At 54.9% G+C, this 21,491-nt stretch overlaps 1 protein-coding gene across 1 annotated transcript; it reads left to right on the top strand.

The window, feature by feature from the left end:
• Positions 1–281: 281 nt before the first annotated feature.
• IDH2 (isocitrate dehydrogenase (NADP(+)) 2) lies at positions 282–19,527 on the top strand. The gene is made up of 11 exons (XM_061565916.1): positions 282–528; positions 12,604–12,695; positions 13,243–13,408; positions 13,657–13,817; positions 14,464–14,607; positions 14,928–15,064; positions 15,649–15,800; positions 16,542–16,654; positions 17,006–17,103; positions 17,233–17,328; positions 18,605–19,527. Exons 1-11 carry the CDS (start codon positions 414–416, stop codon positions 18,690–18,692), a joined length of 1,362 nt encoding a protein of 453 aa, XP_061421900.1. The 5' UTR covers positions 282–413; the 3' UTR covers positions 18,693–19,527.
• The last annotated feature ends 1,964 nt before the right edge of the window (positions 19,528–21,491 follow it).

Below are 21,491 nucleotides of genomic sequence, written 5' to 3'. Positions count from 1 at the left end.
CTTCTCGCGCCGTCTTGGGGGGGGGGGGTGTCAATAAAGTTTACGACAAAACGGCCCTTGTTACGTCATCGCGTTCTATATTTCCCACAGTGGACGCGCGCCCAAGAACGCGTCCCATTGGACGAGCGCTTCCCCCACCTCCACCTACCCCCCCCCACCCTTACCCCGCCCCGCCCACCCCGCGCTGTCTTAGCCAATCAGCATCGCGCGTGTCGCGCATCCGCGCTGGGGAATTCAAAAGGCGGCGTGGCCCGCTTTAAGGGCGCTCCCCACGCAACTGCGACCCCCACTCTTTGGTTCCGGCAGCGCCGCCTCCTCCTCCTCCACCACCTCCTCCACCACCACCTTCAACAACCGGCCACCTCTTTCTCTTCTTCTGCTTCTGCTGCTGCTACTTTCGCGACACGACCGTAATGGCGAGCTACCTGATGAAAGCGCTGACCGGCGCCGGGCGCGCTGCCGCCGCCGGCAGGAGCCAACTCCTCGTCGCGCCCGCGGCGTCCGGCAACACGACTCAGCGGCGTGGATGTGAGTTGCCGGTTCTTATCGAGTGGCTCCTTACACCCCCTTACCCCCTTACCCCTCTGGCTCCTTCCCTTCCCCCATCACCCCGCGAGTTGTTGATGCCTGGCGGCTGATCGTGGCTCCATGAGCCGGAGCGCTGCTGATGTTAATGGGGTCGAATCAGCCGGCGGGTTTGACGAAGATTGCGATGTTATTAACGGTATCGGGGGAGTAACGATAGGTGGTGGGTGGTGGTGATAATAATTATTGGTAGTGGTGAAAGTCGTGATGAAAGTGATTGAGATAGTGTGGGGTGGGCATAGGGGCGATTGTGATGGCGATGAGGGTGGTGTGTGATAAGTGCTGACGTTAGTGATGTTGGCGATGCTAGATGGTGTTTTTGGCGAAAGTGATGGTAATGCGTGGCATTTCCTGGGAGCGGCGATGATTGTGGCAGTGGCTATGTGGCGATGAAGGCGGTGGTTATGAAGGTTAACGATGATGGTGAATCCGTGGACTCGAAGCGCCGCTGATTGCGAGCAAGCAGAGAAGGCTGCGTTACGGCTCGGGTTGTTCTGACCCCCGATTAAGTGACGTCTCTTTGGGCAAACACACGGCTGGAGGGTTGGGACAGGGTGCCAAGGGCATTCCCGAGGGCATTGCGGACCCAGAGGAGGAGGGAGGGAGGGCAGGTTGGCAAAGGGCAGCGCGACTCTGTGCGTCCGTGTGCGGGAAGGAGACGCGGCACGCCTCAAGGTCACGGGAGAGGCCTCAAGAGGGTTGGTGCCAGCTGATGGGGTTCCTCTACCCATGATCTGGGGGGGGGGGTTGTGTGGGACTCTGCGAACCTCTCTAATCCCCTTGCTGCTCCGTGTTGGCAATTTGGTTTAATGGTTCCTCGGTTGGGGCCGGTTTCTGGGATCTCTGGTCCGGGAACTGGGATTGAGGGTGCCGAGTTTGGGTTTTTGGATCCAGGGGGGTGTAGGAGGGGAGTGTGGATGGTTGTAGAGCGTCGTCTGGATTATTGGGTTTGGGGTTAGGATCTTAAACTGGGGGGGGGGGGGATCAGCTCCTGGGTTCTAGAATAGTTTGGTGCAGAGTTCGAGTTGAGGGTACTCGGAATCAGAATACTTATGCGAGAGGAATCCTATGAGCTAGAAATCCGAGAGCCAAAATCTACCGGTCCGCAATCTGGTGGTGTCTGGGTTCCAAAAGTCTGGGACTCAGAATTGGAGTCCCGGATTTGAGGTCTCAGTGGTTGGGATTTTGGGGGCATCCCTCCACCCAACACGGCTTCTCTCCCCAGAGCTCAAGGTGAACACCACGCTCGAGGGGGGCATGCCCCCCTCCCCCCCCAAAAAAAAATAAAACTCACACTCATGGCAGCCTTTCACTAAATTTGCGAAAGAGACCCCTGGGGGAGTGGGTAGGGAGGGGGTAATTAATTACGGCGCAGTAACTCAATAGACGCGAGTATAATTCATCACAGCCCGTGCTGCAATCCATGGAGTCCTCGAGGCGGACAGGCAGGCAGCCAGCCGCGTGTTGCAGCGTCGCAATCTTTGTCCTCTTCTTGGTTCTTTCGGTAAAGTCACGTAGAAGGAAAGTAATAAAATAATAAAAATAAAACATAATAAAATCAAATAATTCTCACGACGTTTCGGCTACAACGCAAGCAGCCGTCTTCAGGTGAAGAATGTTTTATTTTTATTATTTTATTACTTCCCTTCTACGTGACTTTACCGAAAGAACCAAGAAGATGAATCCCTGCAGTCACGAAAGCTTTAAATCGAAATTTAATCTTTGTCCTGTTGCCTCAATTAACGTCGTTTCCACGCGAGTAGCGGGGCTGGTGGTGTGGGGGGGTGGAGATCCGCTATAGAACTTGCTCAATTTACTGCTCTGTGACTCAAATCTACTGCTGGATGACGACCACCACCATCACCAGCAGCCACGCGGTTGGCGGGTCGTGTGATGGTCGTAGGATTCGCCACGCTGGTCTCGGTCCATGCAACGTAGTGGGATGGTGTGGTGGGCCCGCATCACTCGCCGCCGATGTTAGCCGTGGTTCGGACTCTTAACTCTGAGGGCTGGGGTGGTCTCATCGTGCAAGACACCGCCACCAATGCACCACCGCTCCATGCATCTCTAATGAGTGTTTTTGAAGTTCTATTTTTAAGTTAAATATGTGTATACAGTACTGTAACTGTGTTGCAACATCACAGTATTGCATTTTACAGATTTGACTGCTGCCGCTCCTGAGACCCGGAAAGTCAAAAGGGGGTCTTAAGTTTTGTCTACTTTTAAACGAACGCAATCGTAGTTCATAAGTTCACTAGGGCGATGGACTCAAACGAGATGATCTCTTAGAATGCGGAGAGGGGGGGGGAGAAACTTCCCTTTGTTGGCTCGACAATTTACTTATTTATTTATAAACACACAAAAGGAACGCGAATATGCGGGAGGTCCAGCCAGACTCACGCGCACCCATTGTTCAGCTCGCCCCCATGTGTATTGTGGCAAAGCGTCAGACGTTTCGCCACCAAACCCAAAGACTTAGGTTCCCCGGGCGGTACAACGCTAATGGGTGGTGGTGGTGGTGAGGCGGGGGCAGTTAGAAGGGCATGGTGGAGGTGGGGGGAGATGATGGCGAACCACACAGCCAGTTGCATTTGCGAGATTAACTCACAATTTCACCTCGCCATTCTTGCTTAATAGCACTTGCCCCATAAGTCTGTTGAGGCTATACGGGGGGGGGATCTTTGTCTTGATGGTGGTCGTGAGAACGTGTCCAACCGTTGTTGTTACACACCGCACCAGGTAACCCATTTGAGGCCGAGTCTATCTAGGGCACGAGGCCCAGGACCGGTTCAGATAATTCGTCGCCGGTGTTGGCCGTGAGCGGGGAATCGAACTCGGGTCGCCGGGTTGCGTAGCGCTGACCGCTACTCCACCGCTTGCAGTCCACTCCCCCAACCTCCCCCTTCCATTCAGCAATGGAGACTCGAGAAACAAGGATTTGTCTACTCAAGAATTGTAAAATGTTTGTTGCCCAATGAATGATTGAGCCCTGAGTAACCTCCCCCCCTCTTCCATTGAGACTTTGCCCGGAGTAGGTCGGGACTGTGAACACATTTTAAAGTTTTGATTTAAAGCTTTCGTGACTGCAGGGATTCATCTTCTTGGTTCTTTCGGTAAAGTCACGTAGAAGGAAAATAATAAAATAATAAAAATAAAACATCATAAAATAATTCTCACGACGTTTCGGCCACAACGCAAGCAGCCGTCTTCAGGTGGAGAAGAGATCTGTCAGACTCTGCCTTCTCGACAGACCTGTTCTCCACCTGAAGACGGCTGCTTGCGTTGTGGCCGAAACGTCGTGAGAATTATTTTATTATGTTTTATTTTTATTATTTTCCTTCTACGTGACTTTACATTTTAAAGTGTTGATTACTACTTCCACCGAAGATGAAGAAGCGGCGACGACGACACTCAAAAAAGAAACTGCTGCTCTGGGCACGCTCGTCTTCAAATGTAGCGGAGGAATTTGAATCCACACTCGAATCCACCAAAAGTCCCCCTTCCATTCAGCAGGATGTCCATTGGGTAAACCACGACCAGGGGTTGGCAACCAAACTAACAAGAAGAGCCAAAAGATTATTATTTATCATCGAATTGGAGAATTATTTCGAGAGCAGCCGGCAATAAATAAATATCATTGATTCTGATTATTAAATACATGCCGTGTCAACGCATACAATTTACCCGTATTCTTGTACAGGGAAATCGAGTTTACATTTTTTTGTCTTTGTGTTTCTCCCTTGTGATGGAACTTTGTGTAGGATGAACGTTGAGATTTATAAGACAGACCTGGTCTTCACCTGAGGACGGCTGCTTGCGTTGTGGCCGAAACGTCGTGCGAATTATTTTATTATGCTTTATTTTATTATTTCCATTCTACGTGACTTTACCGAAAGAACCAAGAAGATGAATCCCTGCAGTCGCGAAAGCTTTAAATCGAAATTTGGGCACGAGGTGACCAATACGGTCTGAATTGGTCTGTAATGAGGTAGGAGGCACTGATAAGGGGTTTACAGCTATAAAACTAACGTCACGAAAATCAGTGGTTAAAGATCCGCCAAGCCCTGGGCTAGACTCATGAGGGGGAGTTCCTTCCATGTAGGGACTGTGTGAGTGCATGGATGACTTGTCCTCAACATCCTCCCACCACCACGGCAAACAAAGAATGTCACTTCTCGTCTCTTTACACCCAAAGAGGCCACCACAGAGCCGGCCTGCCTTCCATGGCTTAACCAGGGGGTGTGTGGTGAGGTGAGTAGTTGCCAATTACTCTTAGCCAGGGGCGTGTGGTGATTCCAGTCGTTGCCAAATACGTTACTCTTAACCATGGGGGTGTGACGAGTGATTACTTTCCAATAGCGTTACTCTTAGCCAGGAGCATGTGGTGGTGATTACAATAGTTACCAATTACGTTACTCTCTTAGCTGCTTCATTTTCTGAGTCGAGTTTATCGTTACAATAGTTAGCAGCGCTTCTCCCGTAGTACATTGACGTGGAAATCACATCGCCCACTTGTCAACGATGATGATCGTGAGCCATGATCAGTCCACTGCTGGATGAGGGCCCCTGTCAACGTTGCTTGGGTTTAGGGGCCGTCCATAAATGACGTCACGCACCTGGGGGGGGGGGGGTCAGACATTTGTGACGATGTGTGACAAGGTTTGAGAAATGTGACGTCACATCAAAATGCGCAACTTTAAATAAATAGACAACACGTTCTACTTAATGAAATAGACTTTTTAATAAATGTTTTCTCCAACAATATCAGAGTGCAGCGCCACATAAAATATGCACTACAATGACAAAAGTTTAAAGTTATTTGAAGCGTGTTTTATTTTTTGGGGGGGAGGGGCAGAGCTTTGTGACGTCATTTTTGAGGGGGGGGGGGGTCAAAAATCGTCCAAAATCGCGTGACGTCATTTATGGACGGCCCCATACGTTTCAATACGGGCAATACATTTGTGATGGGACTTTGTGTAGGACGAACTTTGAAATTTATAAAGGGCACGGGGTGGCCAAATAATGTTGGTCTGTAATCAGGTAGGGCACTGATAAGGAGTTGATATGTATAAAGAGCCTAGGTCATAATACAGGTTTTTTTTTGGGTTAAATCGTGTAAATGTGTCGTTAAACCCACCACAGCCAACTATTAAGGGCTGTCACGTAACCAGAACATCCCAATTCGTTACTGGTACAGCACACCAGTGTGTTGGAGAGCAAATCCACAAACTTTACGCGATCTAACCCTCCAAAAAACCCGATGTTATGGATATTTAATAGGTTTTTATGGTGGTGGTCGTTTACACGCCACTGGGGAGACAAAGGCGGCCGGGCGTGGTGCTGGCCACCCACCCCCCCTTAATCTTAACCCGTCTTGGGCCTCCCCCTTAGGTCGACTCGACCTTAAATAACGCGGTGCAGCGTTAAAGTCTGCGCTGGGGAGACAAAGGCGGCCGGGCGTGGTGCTGGCCACCCACCCCCCCTTAATCTTAACCCGTCTTGGGTCTCCCCCTTAGGTCGACTCGACCTTAAATAAGGCGGTGCATCGTTAAAGTCCGCGCTGGGGAGACAAAGGCGGCCGGGCCTCGTGGGGGTTGTGAACCGTTGGGGGCCTTGCAAGTTTACCGCGCATGCTGCTGCTGTTAGTAAGCTAACAACATAGTGTTTAAACACGGTGGCGATGATTTATGGTGTTAGGTGAGGCTTTCCTGAGGGAAACCAATGTAAGTAATTGACATTTTCTACTTCTATTATGATGATTATTATGATGCTGATGATGATCTTGAGGCGTGCAGTTGAGGCGGGTGGGGAGAGTCGTGGCCACTCGGAGCTGGGCAAGGAAACCATCTTGGGTCTCCCTCCCGCCACGTCCCGTGGGGGGAGGGGGGTGGGGGGAGAGGGGGGTGGGGGGAGAGGGGGAGAGGGGGGTGGGGGAAGTGGGGGGTAGGGTGGTAGAGTGTGGGGGGTAGGGGAGGTCGAGGGTGGGGGAGGTGGGGGGTGGTAGAGTGTGGAGGTGGGGGGTGGTAGAGTGTGGGGGTGGGGGGAGAGGGGGGTGGGGGGAGAGGGGGTGGTAGAGTGTGGAGGTGGGGGGTGGTAGAGTGTGGGGGTGGGGGAGGTCGAGGGTGGGGGAGGTGGGGGGTGGTAGAGTGTGGGGGTGGGGGGAGAGGGGGGTGGGGGAAGTGGGGGGTGGTAGAGTGTGGGGGTGGGGGGAGAGGGGGGTGGGGGGAAGTGGGGGGTGGGGTGGTAAAGTGTGGGGATGGGGGGAGAGGGGGGTGGGGGAAGTGGGGGGTGGGGGGAGAGAGGGGGGGGGAGAGAGGGGGGTGGGTGGTAGAGTGTGGGGGTGGGGGGAGAGGGGGGTGGGGGAAGTGGGGGGTGGGGTGGTAGTATGTGGGGGGTGGGGGGAGAGGGGGTGGTGGGGGAGTGTGGGGGGTAGGGGAGGTCGTAGGGTGGGGGGGGACGGGTGGTGGAGTGTGGGGGTGGGGTGGGGGGAGGGGAGGGTGGGGGAGATCGGGGGTGGGGACGGTGGAGTGTGTGGGTGGGGGGCGGGGTAGGTGGGGGGTGGAGCAGGTCGAGTGTGGGGGGTGGGGAAGATGGGGAGGTGGGGGGGAGAAGTTGCGGGGTGGGGGAGGTGGGGAAGTTGAGGGGTGGTGGGGGGTGAGGTGGGGGGTGAGGTGGGGGGTGTTGGGGGTAGGGGAGGTGGTGGGTGGAGGGGTAAGGAGCGGTGGAGTAGCGGTTATGGCGCTGCGCTACGAAACCCCCGCGAACCGAGTTCGATTTTCCCCGCTCGCCGCCAGCAGCAGCAGCAGTGATGGTCCTGGGCCTCGCCCTAGGTCGACTCGGCCTCAAACGAGGAACTGGTGCGGTGTGTAAAATCATCGCCACTGGGGAGACAAAGGCGGCCGGGCGTGGTGTTGGCCACCAACTTCTTCGTGTGCCGTGCCGGCCTTCATAGGTGCTACTCGCTAACAGCACTTGCCCCAACAGTCTGTTAATGCTACACGGGGGATCTTTGTCTTTTGAGGGGGGCACCTCGGGGCAGCTCTGCCCCCTCCTGGTGGCGGGACGGGAGATCAGCCACGTGGGTGGGCGAGGCAGAAGAACCTTTATAGAATCCTTAGGTGACTTGAGCTGGCTACATCACAACGCCTCCCTGGTTATACATGACACGGTGTTGCATTGTAGGGCAAGTCTTAGTCAATGGAAGAGTAAAAAAAACATCTGTCCTTCCACGTAAAAACAACGTTTTCTTTTTCCACATACCATCAGTCACACGACCCTCTGGGAGTGCGTAATCTCCAACGGCATCGGTACAACGCAAGCAAAACGCTTGTGCCGGTTTTGCCCGTTCGGTGTCTCATCAGCTTTCTTGGACCGATCCTGGTGAGCTTTCCGGTATTTATAGATGTGGGCGAAAGTTCGTAGCTGTTGACATCGAACAGCGCCCAGTCGTGTTTCGTGTTGAGTCACGTCTAGGAAGCGAGCTGGATTGCGACATCGCGTATACGAATGTGGTTTCTCCGTACCTTCATCCAGCAGTTGAATAGCTCATGGCTGATGATGAAGTTGATGGTGCTGTGAAGGGAATGCTGTTGACGTGGGGAAGCCTTCAAGCAGCAGAGTATAGATCACGTGTCATTTCGATGGAATGTAGAGGCCCTTCATCCAGCAGTGGATAAGACCTTGGCCTTATGATGATGGTGTGGAGAGGCATCCGTCCTCTAGTGGGTAGACCGTGGCTCGTAATCACGGTTGTACCTTGCCTGGTACACAGGAGGTCGTGGGTTTGATGCCGACCCTGACGCCTGCCGTATATTCGGAGTCTGCATGCTCTCCCCGTGGACGGTTTTAGAATCAACACGAGTTTAGAGTAATTTTGGCTGCTGTCAATTTCCATACGATGAGCCACTTTGTCGAGCTATCATTAGTGCTAGTCAGGTCGGGTCTAAAAAAAAGAGCTGCGTAGGTCAGTGTGGGCCTTACCTGGCAAAAAAAAAAATATCTGGCGAGGGCAATGACGCGGTGAGGAGGGGAGACACGTGGACACCATGGGAGGGGGCACCCCTGTGCACCGACTTGGCTTGAGGGTGGAGAGTAGGGGTCAGGGCGTTGGGGCGGGTTCCTCCTCGGGTCGCCTTGATCTCTCCCTCCCCCGTCCCCCTGCCCACGTGTGGGAAAGGGTCCAGAGTTTGGGTGCGGTAATTGACCTTCACCTTCGTTCGCTGTCCTCACCTCCCCTCGCCGTCTGTGTCAGCTGCCCTGTTGTCCCCTCACCCCGAGGCTCATCTGTCCTCACCTCAGCTCACCTCTGGCATACACCTGTCCTCGCCTGCTCTGACCACTCCTCACCTCTGCAAACCTTCCGCTTACAGTTCCTCACCTTCTCTCCTACCTACACACCTTTCCCTCGCCACCACACACATCCTCTCGCCTCCTCAAACTCCACACACATCTCCTTACATCCACGCGTAACCACTGACGATCACAGACCTCTCCTTTAACCTACACACCCACCAACTTTCACTTCCCCTCTCCTCACCTCCACTCACCACCACCACCGACCTCTCCCCATCCCGCCCCTCTCCTAACAACCTCCTGTCACCTTCATACTGCTCCTTACCCCCCCCCCTCTCCACGACACGCCTCCCCTCGCCTGCACGTCCCCTGTCCACGCTCGCCCTCGCCTGCTGAGACCAGTCCCACCTGGTGCCGTAGAGGTGAGCGTCGGTACCACCGCCATCTCCCTGCCGCCCCCCCCCCCACAGCCCGCAGGTGTGCGGTTACCACCGCCGGCTATTTAGAGAAGCCCCAGGCCTGCATTCTTCGACGGCGGCCAAAAAACTCAAGGGCACCACAATGAGAGTGCAAGCGGCACCCGCGGGTAGACTGCTGGTCGGGCGGATGGGTGGGCATGGCGGGCGGGCGGGTGGCAGACGGGGCGAATGAAGAGGACACTGTTCACTCTCTCTCGCGCGCGCTCCTCCATTCATCTATTTTGGGGGTCGCCCAAAATATCTCGTACATGTCTGTGGGTCGCAATGTGTGTTGGGGGGCGGGGGCATTGTTAACTCGCGCTGTGCTTACCACCTCCCCTCGTCTCCCCCACTGTACCCCCCGCGTCTCCTCTACCAGTCCTAGCCGGGGTGCTCCACGGTGCCCAGAGGACGGGCGCGTGGCGCCGCCGCCGCCCTTCGCGCTCTGCTCACGAGATTTACGATCGCCGTGGGTTATTGCGGTAGCGAGTGTCGCCACGGTGCCTCGTGACCTCTAACGCAGCGAGACTGCCGTTTGTTAATTTTTGAACCGTGCAGTCGGTGCGGAGCCCTCACCCGCTGGCTCGCCCGCTCGCACTCCAGCACCACAACTTTCGCTTTCATCCCCCGTGGTGGCCTCCGTGGTACCTTGCTCCACATGGAGTGGTCCCATTCGTTCCATTTCTCTCGGCGCAGCGCTCCTGATTGTGCTTTTTGGGTTTGTGCCACCTGTTGATCGGAGCGGCGTCCGACGTTTCGGCCCACATGCTGGGTGGGAGCTTCGACACGAAGGACCCCGCGCCGAACAACACGTGGCACAACCTGAAAAACACGCCGGAGAGGGCTGCCCGGCACAACCGCGACGACCGATGCAGGCGGACGCCTCCTCCGCAGTGGGGAGAATGCTTCGCGTCTACAGAAACAAACTCTTTTTTTTCGTCAATGAACCACTCCACACTCCACTGCCGGTCAACTGAGTTTCACTTGGGCGCTCTCCTGAACCGGTGTCACACTGGACAAGGCGGACAGGTTAAACATGGGGTTTCGGAGACACGGGATACAACGACACGGGAATATGGAGACACGGACACACAGACGCGGGGACACAGGGATATAGCAACACGGGTACTTGGAAACATGGGGATATGGAGACATGGGGATCGTGGAAACACAGCGACACGGGGAATGCGGGGACTCGGTGCCCTTCATGTTCTCCACAGCGATGCCAAATTGGGCATCCGGGATATCCCCCAACGAGTGATTGTGCACACCACGCTGTGCATTGCGGTGGGCAACTGGCCCCTCTGCACAGAGCGGACGGAGGAATGATAACGCCGAGCACTGCAGATAATGTCTCGGTGGCCTGGCTCGACCAAGTGCGCAGAGACGAGAAGAAAGATTCCACTGATGGATGATGGGGGTGCGGGGGGGGTGCCTGTCTGTGGTCCTGTCTGTGTGTGTGGTTGGTGTTTGCTGTGTGTGTGACCTGATGTGAGAGCCTATAGCAATGCAGTGATTTGTCATCAGCAGCAGCAGCAGCAGCCGCCACAGCGGTCATTATCTATCCACTGCTGGATTTACACCTCCTCTGGCGGTTGTGCGATCACACCGCATCCAGCAATACCTCTCGCTATGACTGTGACCACCGCAAATCACGTGCCACCCACTCCAGCCTTGGCTACCGACCCAGAAAATATTCGGTGAGAAATGAGGCCGTGACTGTAGAGGGGGAGGACGAATGTTTGACCTGGCAGCCCAGTGCCAAGTGCGTTTCTAATATTAGCAGCGTGCCGAGTCACTTGCTCTCTCTCAAGTAGCTCTCTGAGCACACAGGCGAGAGAGACGCTTACTGTCCGAGTGTGGTCAGAGTTTACCGTCAACTCTGATTTCCCGCACCTCAGATCAGCCACTCGTATGTACAATACATACATAGGTGTGGCTTGTCAAAGGCGTTTGAAAGTCATCTTGGGCCTATTTGTGGATGCCACCACACTGGTGTGATGGGTTAAACACTGGACTTGCAAATCCAGAGGGTGTGCTGGTTTGTGATTTCCTGGTGTGGCAGTTGAAACAATGGACAGGTTTTTTTTTGTTCCATAATAGACGTTTTTTGGGTTAGATCGTATAAATATATAAATGTGTCGTTAAACCCGCCACAATCCGACACGGCCAACTAGTAAGGGTTGTCACGTAAACAGAACGTGCCAATTCGTCACTAGTACAGCACTAGTGTGTAGTAGTGGTGTATAGTGTCGTGTATAGTAGTATATATTTTAGTGTAGTGTGTAGTGTAGTTTACTAGTACAGCACACCGGTTGTGTGTTGGAGAGCCAAGCCACAACATTTACAATCCGAGTACGACGTTTCGCCAGTAATTACAACCAGCTTCATCTGGCGACAGCCAGATTTGGCTCCCCAACACACCGGCTAGTGCTGTACCAGGTGACGAAAATGGAACGTTCTGTTTACGTGACAACCCTTACTAGTTGGCCGTGTCAGGTGGTGGCGGGTTTAATGACACATTTATATATTTATACGCGATCTAACCCAAAACACCTCTTATGGATGATATTAGTTGCAAAAGCCTCCTACTACGTGTTAAACAGGTTTTTTTTTCACTTCACCTTTGTCTGCTGAGCAGCGTGAATGGGCCCACCATGGTTAAACCTTTCCTCACTGCAGGCCAATGTTTGTTGGATTTCTTTCGCACCATACTTAGACAACCGTGGTGATCAGAGGTGGCGGGGGGGAAGGACAACAAATTAAACAAAGTTTTTTTTTTAACTGACGCGTCGACAGATAATGGCGTTGCCACGTGGTGAGACGAGAGACACGGGGGATAGCGATGGTTCATGAACCGCACTTGCCCCAACAGTTTGTTAAAGGCTATATGGGGGACCTTTGTGTGGCGGGCAGGGACCGGTGGGGGGGGGGGGCGGCGATAGTGTCATGGCTATTGCACTGCGCCACTCATCCGGTGACCCGGGCTCCATTCCCGTTCATGACCAATAACATTGACTATTTGAACCGGTCCCTGGGCATTCCGTAGGTTGACTGGGCCTTAAATGAGTAACCTGAAAACATCAACATCGGGGAGACAAAGGCGGCTGAACGGAGTTGTTGGCCACCTTCCCCCGCCATATGCTGTGCCGGCATTCATGGGCGCTACTTGCGAACTGCACTCGCCCCAACAGTCTGTGAAAGGCAATCGTCAGGGGGGATCTTCATCTTCGTTGTGTGTGTGTGTACGTGTCCATTTCGACCGCAGATGCCAACAAGCGCATCAAGGTGGCCAACCCCGTGGTGGAGATGGACGGTGATGAGATGACCCGGATCATCTGGGAGATGATCAAGGAGAAGGTACTCGCTGATGCGGTGACGAGCGTCCGTGTGTGTGTACCTAAAAGTACTGCAGTCAGCCTCTGTCTGTTTCATGTATGTATGTTGAACTTCTTTCGCGCTCTCCGTAGCCAACCATGCTAATCGGAGGCACGGAATGATGTTTGTAGTTTTGTGCTTCGATCAGTCTTTGCGTAATCTGCCCGAGCCGACTTGTACCCGTGGCGGTCTCCTGCAGCCACCGCAGGTGCTGCACTCGCCGGCGGGATTCGGGGAAAAAATGAATTCCTGAATGAGATCGTGGTGGAATTACTCTGGTCCCACCAGTCCCAGTAATTTCTCCATCGTACAGAACAGGACAGGTGTTACCAGGGCCATTCGTAGGGGATAGGGGACGGGGTAAATCGGGCTGTGTGGGTCTCCTGACGCCTTCAAACTAAACTGGAAATATTACATCTGACACCGTGACGTCTTCATTGGTTAATTGTTCGGGCTCTGCTAACGACGTTGCCGGGCGCCGCGTGTCACCCTCGTCTCCCCGCCACCCCCCCCCCATGGCACCCCGTAGCTGGTTTTGCCCTACGTGGACGTTGACCTCAAGTACTACGACCTGGGCCTCCCGTACCGCGACCAGACCAACGACCAGGTGACCATCGACTCGGCACTCGCCACGCTCAAGTACAGCGTCGCAGTCAAGTGCGCCACCATCACTCCCGACGAGCAGCGCGTGGAGGGTCAGTGTGTGTGCGCACGGTCACGCACACACGCACGCGGATTCACTGGCACACACACAAATGTGAACATGCGCTTGTGCACACACGGATATTGCGCAGAGGATCCATAGACTTGCACGCGGATCTTCGTAGAGACCTCACGCGCTCGCGCACACGCGCGTTCTCAGCATGATTAATTCCCCTCCCTCCAATGGGTGACCTTATCCTGACCCCACCGTGACCCCCATTCCCCACCGTGAACCCCGCAGAGTTCAAGCTTAAGAAGATGTGGAAGTCTCCCAACGGCACCATCAGGAACATCCTGGGCGGCACCGTGTTCCGCGAGCCCATCATCTGCAAGAACATCCCGCGCCTCGTGCCGGGATGGACCCAGGCCATCACCATCGGGCGCCATGCCTTCGGCGACCAGGTGAGCATCTCCCGGTCGGCGCCATCAACGCCGCCGTCAACGCCGCCACCGCCACGTCAGCCTGGCCCGGCCCGGCCAGGCCTGACAGAACTGAGCTCTGCGACCGTCGGACTCTTGACTGACTGATGGTGGTGATGGTGCTGTTATTGTTGTGATGATGTATATTTGTATGTATGTTGAAATTCTTTCGCACCGTACGTAGCCAACTCACACCGTACGGGGGTGGTGTTGTTGCTGGTGTAGTGGGGGTCGTTTTGTTGTTGCTGGTGTAGTGGGGGTGTTGTTGTTGCTGGTGTAGTGATGGTTGCGTTGTTGCTGCTGTAGTGACGGCGTTGTTGCTGCTGCTGAAATGACGACGGTGGTGTTGTTGCTGCTGTAGTGATGGTTGCGTTGTTGCTGCTGTAGTGATGGTTGCGTTGTTGCTGCTGTAGTGATGGTTGCGTTGTTGCTGCTGTAGTGATGGTTGCGTTGTTGCTGCTGTAGTGACGGTTGCGTTGTTGCTGCTGTAGTGACGGTGGCGTTGTTGCTGCTGCTGAAATGACGACGACGGTGGTGTTGTTGCTGGTATAGTGATGGTGGCGTTGTTGCTGCTTGCTGCTGCTGCTGTAGTGACGGTGGCGTTGTTTGTTGTTGTTTGTGCGTGTAGTACCGTGCGACCGACTTTGTGGTGGACAAGCCCGGGGTCTTCAAGATGGTCTTCACCCCCAAGGACAAGAGCACCCCCAAGGAGTGGGAAGTCTTCGACTTCCCTGCCGGCGGCGTCGGCATGGGCATGTACAACACCGACGAGGTGAGCATGGTCACGTACAACACCGAGGTGGGCTTGGTATTGTACAAAACTGACAAAGTGAGCATGGTAACCTACATTGATAACAATGATGACGTGAGCGCGGGGGGGGGGGGGGGTCTCGCGGACACGGAGTTGCTCACCCCTCGGTGAGTGAGGGGCATCATCGCACCCTTTGGCCGGCGTGCGTCCCCATATGTTGCGTGTCGTTTGTTTCCTCGCGAGCGCAGTTCACCCCGGAATCCTTGACCGTTGACGACTTGACCCAGTCCTGTGTGTGTGTGTGTCTTCCACACCCCCCCCCCCCCCTTTACCCACTGTAGTCCATCTCGGGCTTTGCCCACAGCTGCTTCCAGTACGCCATCGGCAAGAAGTGGGCCCTCTACCTCAGCACCAAGAACACCATCCTCAAGGCCTACGACGGCCGCTTCAAGGACATCTTCCAGGAGATCTTTGAAAAGTACTACGCTGCTGCTGCTGCTGATTTTCCTTCGCCCATCCTTCCTCCCGCGAGTCGCCGTCCGCCGTCGTTTATCGTTCCGCTCGTTCTCGCCGCCCCCAGCTGGAGCCGCCTCGCCGAGCCTCGAGGGTTTTTCAGGAGGCTCCTGGCGAGTTTTCCCGGCAGCCGGGGGGGGGGATCGGTGAGAGCGGGGGAGGCCATGTTGCTGCTTCGTGCGATCCCAAATGAGTAGCTCTGCCGTAGCACCGGCGCTCGATGGCGCGCTGCTCTTTTCGAACGACCCCGCCGCGGGATCTTTTAACTTTACGCCGTGAAGCGGACACCACGGAGTGTTATGCCGTCTAACCCACCTGCGGTATTAACAGGGGCGGCCTGCCGGATTTGAACCACAGACCAACGCGATGAGTGGGGGAACGCCCTATGCCGCTGAGCTACATCACCGCCTCCCCACAAGTCGTTGCGTGGCGCGGTGTGGCGTCTGTTGGGTGGTGTGGCGCGGTGTGGCGTTGGGTGGTGTGGCGTACGGTGTCGTGGTGGCGGTGTGGTGTTGGTGCTGGTTCGATGGGCGCGTCTCTCGCCGGCAGGAGCTACAAGCCGCAGTTCGACAAGGCGGGCATCTGGTACGAGCACCGCCTGATCGACGACATGGTGGCGCAGGTGCTCAAGTCGACGGGCGGCTTCGTGTGGGCCTGCAAGAACTACGACGGCGACGTGCAGTCCGACATCCTGGCGCAGGGTGAGCGCAGGGGGGCTGACCGCTGACCGCTACTCGCCCACTCCACTCGCTCGGCCAGCTGACCGACTCAACCGCTCCCTTTCCTACACGGCCACTCGCGTTCCCGCTCGCTAAGCCATTGGCCTACGCGTGCCCACACTCGTCTGCTCACTCGAGCCATTGAGACGCACACTCCTCCACCCACTACGAACACGCTCGCTGTCCTAATCACGCAGTCACTTCGGCTCTCAATCGCCCATTGCATCATTCATTAAGACGCACACTCACTCGCCCACCCAACCACTGACACTCGCTTTCATTGACGTACGCACTCACTCGCCCACTTCTCTACTCGCTCGGCCGGTCACTAACCTGCTTGTTCAACCACCACCCCCCACGACCGATGCATGCACTCGCTCGCCCACTCACTCGCTCGCCCACTCACTCGCTCGCCCACTCGCTGACTTGCCCACTCACTCACTCACTTGCTCAAAAGTCACACACTTGTGCTACGAGGCTGAAGAGTTTAATTCTCGCTCAAGACCCATAACAGGGGTTAAAATTTGTCCTGTGCCTTAAATAAGTACCTGGTATAGTGTGTAAACATCAGCACTGGGGAGACAAAGGAGGCTGGGCGTGGATCTGGCCACACCACACCCCCCTCGTGTGCCATCCCGGCCTGCGTACGTGCTCGTGAACGGCACTTGCCCCAACAGTCCATTAAAGGCTACACGGGGAATCTTTGTCTGTGTGCGCGGTCAGGCTTCGGCTCGCTGGGGCTCATGACGTCGGTGCTCGTTTGCCCGGACGGCAAAACCATCGAGGCGGAGGCGGCGCACGGCACGGTGACGCGCCACTACCGCGAGCACCAGAAGGTGGGCACCACCGCCACCACACGGGCACCACCATGCAGAGACTGCCGCCACCACAGTACCACCACTACCACCACACAGATACCACCACCACCATCACACAGATACCACCACCATCGCACAGATACCACCATCTCTACAGAGATACTGCCACCAACACAGGCACCACCGCCATCACAAAGATACCACCACCATCGCACAGATACCACCACCGCTAGCACACATGCCATCACCACGCTAGACGTGGCCACCGACCCTCTCCGGTCCTCGCCACGTGGCGGTGCCGCCGTTGGTGTAGCGCCGGGCCGCGCATCGCTCGTTAACGACCAAGCGTCCGTCGCCGTGCCATTGCAGGGTAACCCGACGAGCACCAACCCCATCGCCAGCATCTTCGCGTGGACCCGCGGCTTCGAGCACCGCGGCAAGTTGGACGGCAACGCCGACCTCATCAAGTGAGTGCCGGCGTGGCCTCGCCCGCCCGCCACGCAGTGCAGCCCACCGCGGTCTTGTACGTTCACTGCGGTGCGCGCCGTGGTGTCGTGTTCAACGCGGCGTTGTGCGTTCACCTCGGTGCGCTGCAGGTTCTCCCAGACGCTGGAGCGCGTGTGCGTGGAGACGGTGGAGAGCGGCATCATGACCAAGGACCTCGCCGGCTGTATCCATGGAGGGATGTCCAAGTACGGTCACGGCTCGCTTACACGCTCACTCATCCACCCACCCACTCGCTTGGTCACTCACTCACACGTTCACCCACATGCACGCATCCGCACGCTCGCTCGCACGCTCACTCATCCACCCACCCACTCGCTTGATCACTCACTCACTCACACGTTCACCCACATGCACGCATCCACCCACTCACTCGCTCACTCACATCTTCACCCACTTACTCGCTTGATCACTCACTCACTCACACGTTCACCCACATGCACGCATCCACCCATTCACTCGCTCACTCACATCTTCACCCACATCAAATCATACACCCACTCACTCACATGCTCACTCGTCTACTCGCATGTTCACTAATCCGCTCGTACGTTCAGTCATTCGCTCGCGCATCACTCATCCACCCACCCGCTTGCTCACACGTTCACCCACACTTCTGCCCACTCACTCATTCACCATCCCCTGTTAATTTGACTTCTGTGGGGGCGAGCTCTCCAGCCCTGTGCAATGGGAGTGCGTGGCAGGGTATGCGAGGGCGTGGGCATGGCGTGGGCACGCTATCTCACTAGGCAGGATGTTCACACCAGCTCGAGGTTTATCCGTCGCCAACGCTGCGTAGATTAGCAACGGGAGATTTCAATCTGGAATTGCCTCCCGTTTGATGCACTGAGCAAACACGGCGACTGCTACTTCCAATCTCTGAATACACAGCGCTATCCGCCGAGCAAGCCCAGGGCCAGTAGACTGGCCCATCGTATCTGACCTTTGATCGTGGCTGGTGGACCAGCCATATGTTTTTGAGCCTGGCTTCATGTGTGGACGATGAAGGAGGGGCGGCGGGCAGATGGGAGGGGGGGTCAGGAATGGGATGGGTCGGAGAGTGTGTTGACTCTAACCCAGTGCGCGTGTTTGTGTGTTTGTGTGTTGTGCATATTTGGTAGTGGGTGGGCGGTGGCGCAGTGGTTTGCGGCACAGCGCTAAGAACCCGGCGACCCGAGTTTGATTCCCGCTCACGGTCATCACCAGTGACGATTGTCTGAACCGGTCCTGGGCCCTCCCCTATCTCGAGTCAGCCTTAAAATGAGTACCTGGCGTGGTGTGGAAATGTCCTGGCCTTAATAGGTGCTCGCTAACAGAACTTGCCCCAACAGTCCTGAGACTATACGGGGGGGGGGGGGGATCTTTGTCTTTTTCTTTTGTCCGTGTGTGTATTTTATGTCTACGTGCGTGCCTATCTTGATCCACCCGTGTGCGCGTGTCTCCGCGTGTGTTGGTGCGTTGCAGCGTGAAGCTCAATGAGCACTACGTCATCACCACCGACTTCCTGGAAGCCATCCACAAGAACCTGGAGAAGGCTCTGGGCAAGAACTAGGCCCCGCGGGCACCTCCAGTGCACCGCCTCGCCCCCCACCCCCTCCTCCTCCTTCGCGTCTCAAACATTTCAGGGTTTAACTACGGCCCTGGTGGGGGGGTGTGGGCGCACGAGGTCTCCGGCGCTGACCCAACAACAAAAACCCGGTGCGGAGTACTGCCTGCGCCCCCCCACCCCCGACCCCCTCAGGGCTGTTACTGCATTTGGGAGTCGAGCGAACAATCGAGAAACCGGGTGAGAGAAGGGAAAGAAAAAACCAAAAGGCCGATCCCGCAGCACGCATTTTAAATGTTTTTAGTATTTATACTCCGCTTGCCTTTCCTGCTGTCCCGGGATGCTCGGGAACCAGGTGACCCCCCCCCCCCCCCCATTTTTTTAGGGTGTAAAAACGTCGCGTCCAGAAGAGGGGGGTGTCGTCCCCTTTCCCGCGTCCCAGAACAGTTCCGCAAGTGTCATAACGCGTTGCCGGTGCGGGGTGGTGGGGGGGGAGGGGCGCTGATGCGGACCCTCCGGCACGTGGCATCCTCCCACAATGCACCTGTCCCGTGCACAGCTGATTAGCTTACGAGCTATCCCTCCTCCGCCTCCGGCCCCCCGCCGCTCGCTGGTTTTAACGCCGGCACGTCGCTCGACTACCACGGATCGCCTCCCGTAGTGGTTTTTTCTTTCTCTTCCTCCCCCCGCCCCCCCCCCATTCTTGCCTTGCCCGGTTCATCTCCACGGTCTTTATGAACGCCGTGGCGATTTTTTGTGTTGCACGTGTGCCTCTCGTGATCCAACCCGGTGCCAAACTCGACTCTTCCAATAAACCATTTCGGGAAAACCCACTCCTCTCGCCCACGTTGTTGTTGTTGTTGTTCGTCGTACTTTGGACCGCGCAGCGCGCTGACACCCCCCCCCTCCCCCAGAGCTCTGACCCCCCCCCCCCAGCGCTCTGACCCCCCCCCCCCCACCCGGTGTCTCCACTATAACCTCTTGACGCTGGAACTTCCACGGCGCTGGTGGTGCTTTTCTAACTGGTGGTTTGACTCGCCAGGCACCTCCGATTTGGCACGGTTGGCTACGTACTGTGCGAAAGAAGTTCAACGTGCAGCGGTCCCTCGGTTAACGATGTTAATTTGTTTCACAAAAAACATCGTCAATTAAAATTGGCGTTAGCATGCATTTCCTATATTCGATTAAAGACTTAATTTGTTCAAAGACTATCGGAAGTTGACCTTTTTCACCGTAAAAACGTTCATAATATTTAAACGGAGCAATTTTTATTAATACACGTTATAAGAACATATTAAAGCATTAATTTTAATAGAAACATCTATATAAATAAATACCTTAATCTGTGTCTCAAAAACCTCTGGGGTCCTTCCCGACATGGTAGAAACCTGAAATTTGGTACATAGGTAGCTTTTAAGACACACCAGGAACAATCTGAAAATCCGAGTTTTCAAATCTCTATTTTAAGTGCCCCATGAACATGTTTGTGCGTGTCATTCAGAAAACATTCAAAATATAAGTTTGCAGGTTTTTTTTACTTTTATAGCATTAAGCAGCAGTTACAATTAAGGCGAGAAACATTGTTATATCTTTGTTTTTCAGATATTTCGGATTAAAGCGGGTTTGAACGAAAAAATACGCATTTTATAACGTTCAAATTTGAGCAATTCGCAAACGGTAAGAGTATTAAGTTCATATATTTTTGTTCTTTTTAATTAGCAAAGAACGGAATCCTTAAACTGAGCGGTTTTGGATGGGTATGTCTTTGTAGCGGTTCACACGAAGGAGACCGAGACTAATACAGGTAGGAACAACAGGTTCCACACTGCCCACCAGGGATTATTTGTCTGTTGTGCATATCCGGAATTCCGCCCACCCATGCACCTCCCCACCGAACACCGAGCTTCGCCGCGATTGGTTGACGATGTCGAGGAGGGTGGGGGGGAAGGGTAAACACGCCCACTTATCCAACTGCCCCCCCCCCCTGAACGCCGCGCTGTCCAACCAAGTTCCTACCTGCCCACTCCGAAGGAACGTGTTTTGGAGGCAACGCGTTTTTAAATCCTTTGTATTAAGTTCACTTGCTTGCTTGCTTGCGCGCTTACGACCGTGCAAATCTTTCGGTCGTTTTTTAACCCACTTCCCGTGATCCAATCGAGCTGACATGCGCACAGACTCTTGCGTGACAATTTATTTTCGTAAAAAAATGTTTCCAAAATTTTCCACTTTTTAGGAAAATTTTTTTTCATATTTAATTTAAAATACCAATGTGATAAAAAATGAAACTCTTACTCAAGAAAAACAGAAATGAATAATAAAATAAAACCGATGCCACGCATATAAAGGATTTATAGTGAAAAACTTTGTTTTTACGGGTTAATTTTATTGAACATTAAACCCTAACCACGAAGGGGGATGCCTGTCCCCTCACTAGCTACCCTAAGGCTAGCTAACCACATGGTGGCTATCTCGGACCGGACCCTGCCTCGGGTCCGGGTCCTGTAGTCGGGCAGGTCTTCTCTTGCAACAGCTGCCGGACCCGTTCAGGGGTCCGGCTCTTATCACCATCCCGGAGCTTCCTCCGCCCCGAGCGACGCCTCCCTTCTCGAGCCTTCGAGAAGGACCTGGTCCCGTGGTCCCCCCAGCCCCCTTTTTGGGGGCCCCTGGGCTGGTACTTCCGGTCACCAGGCCCTCCGGGTTCATCCGGAGGGCCATGGCCCCCTAGGCTTTGGGGGCTAACGCTGCACACGGAGTGAGCAACGCGTCTCGTGCTTGACATACAGGCCGGTTCCACGTGACATGCAG

This window comes from Lethenteron reissneri, chromosome 1, assembly GCF_015708825.2.
Source record: "Lethenteron reissneri isolate LAM-NWPU_2019-01 chromosome 1, ASM1570882v1, whole genome shotgun sequence".
Classification (NCBI taxonomy): Eukaryota; Metazoa; Chordata; class Hyperoartia; order Petromyzontiformes; family Petromyzontidae; genus Lethenteron; species Lethenteron reissneri.
Note: the sequence above shows the minus strand (reverse complement) of the source record. Positions and strands in the feature narration are given on the sequence as shown.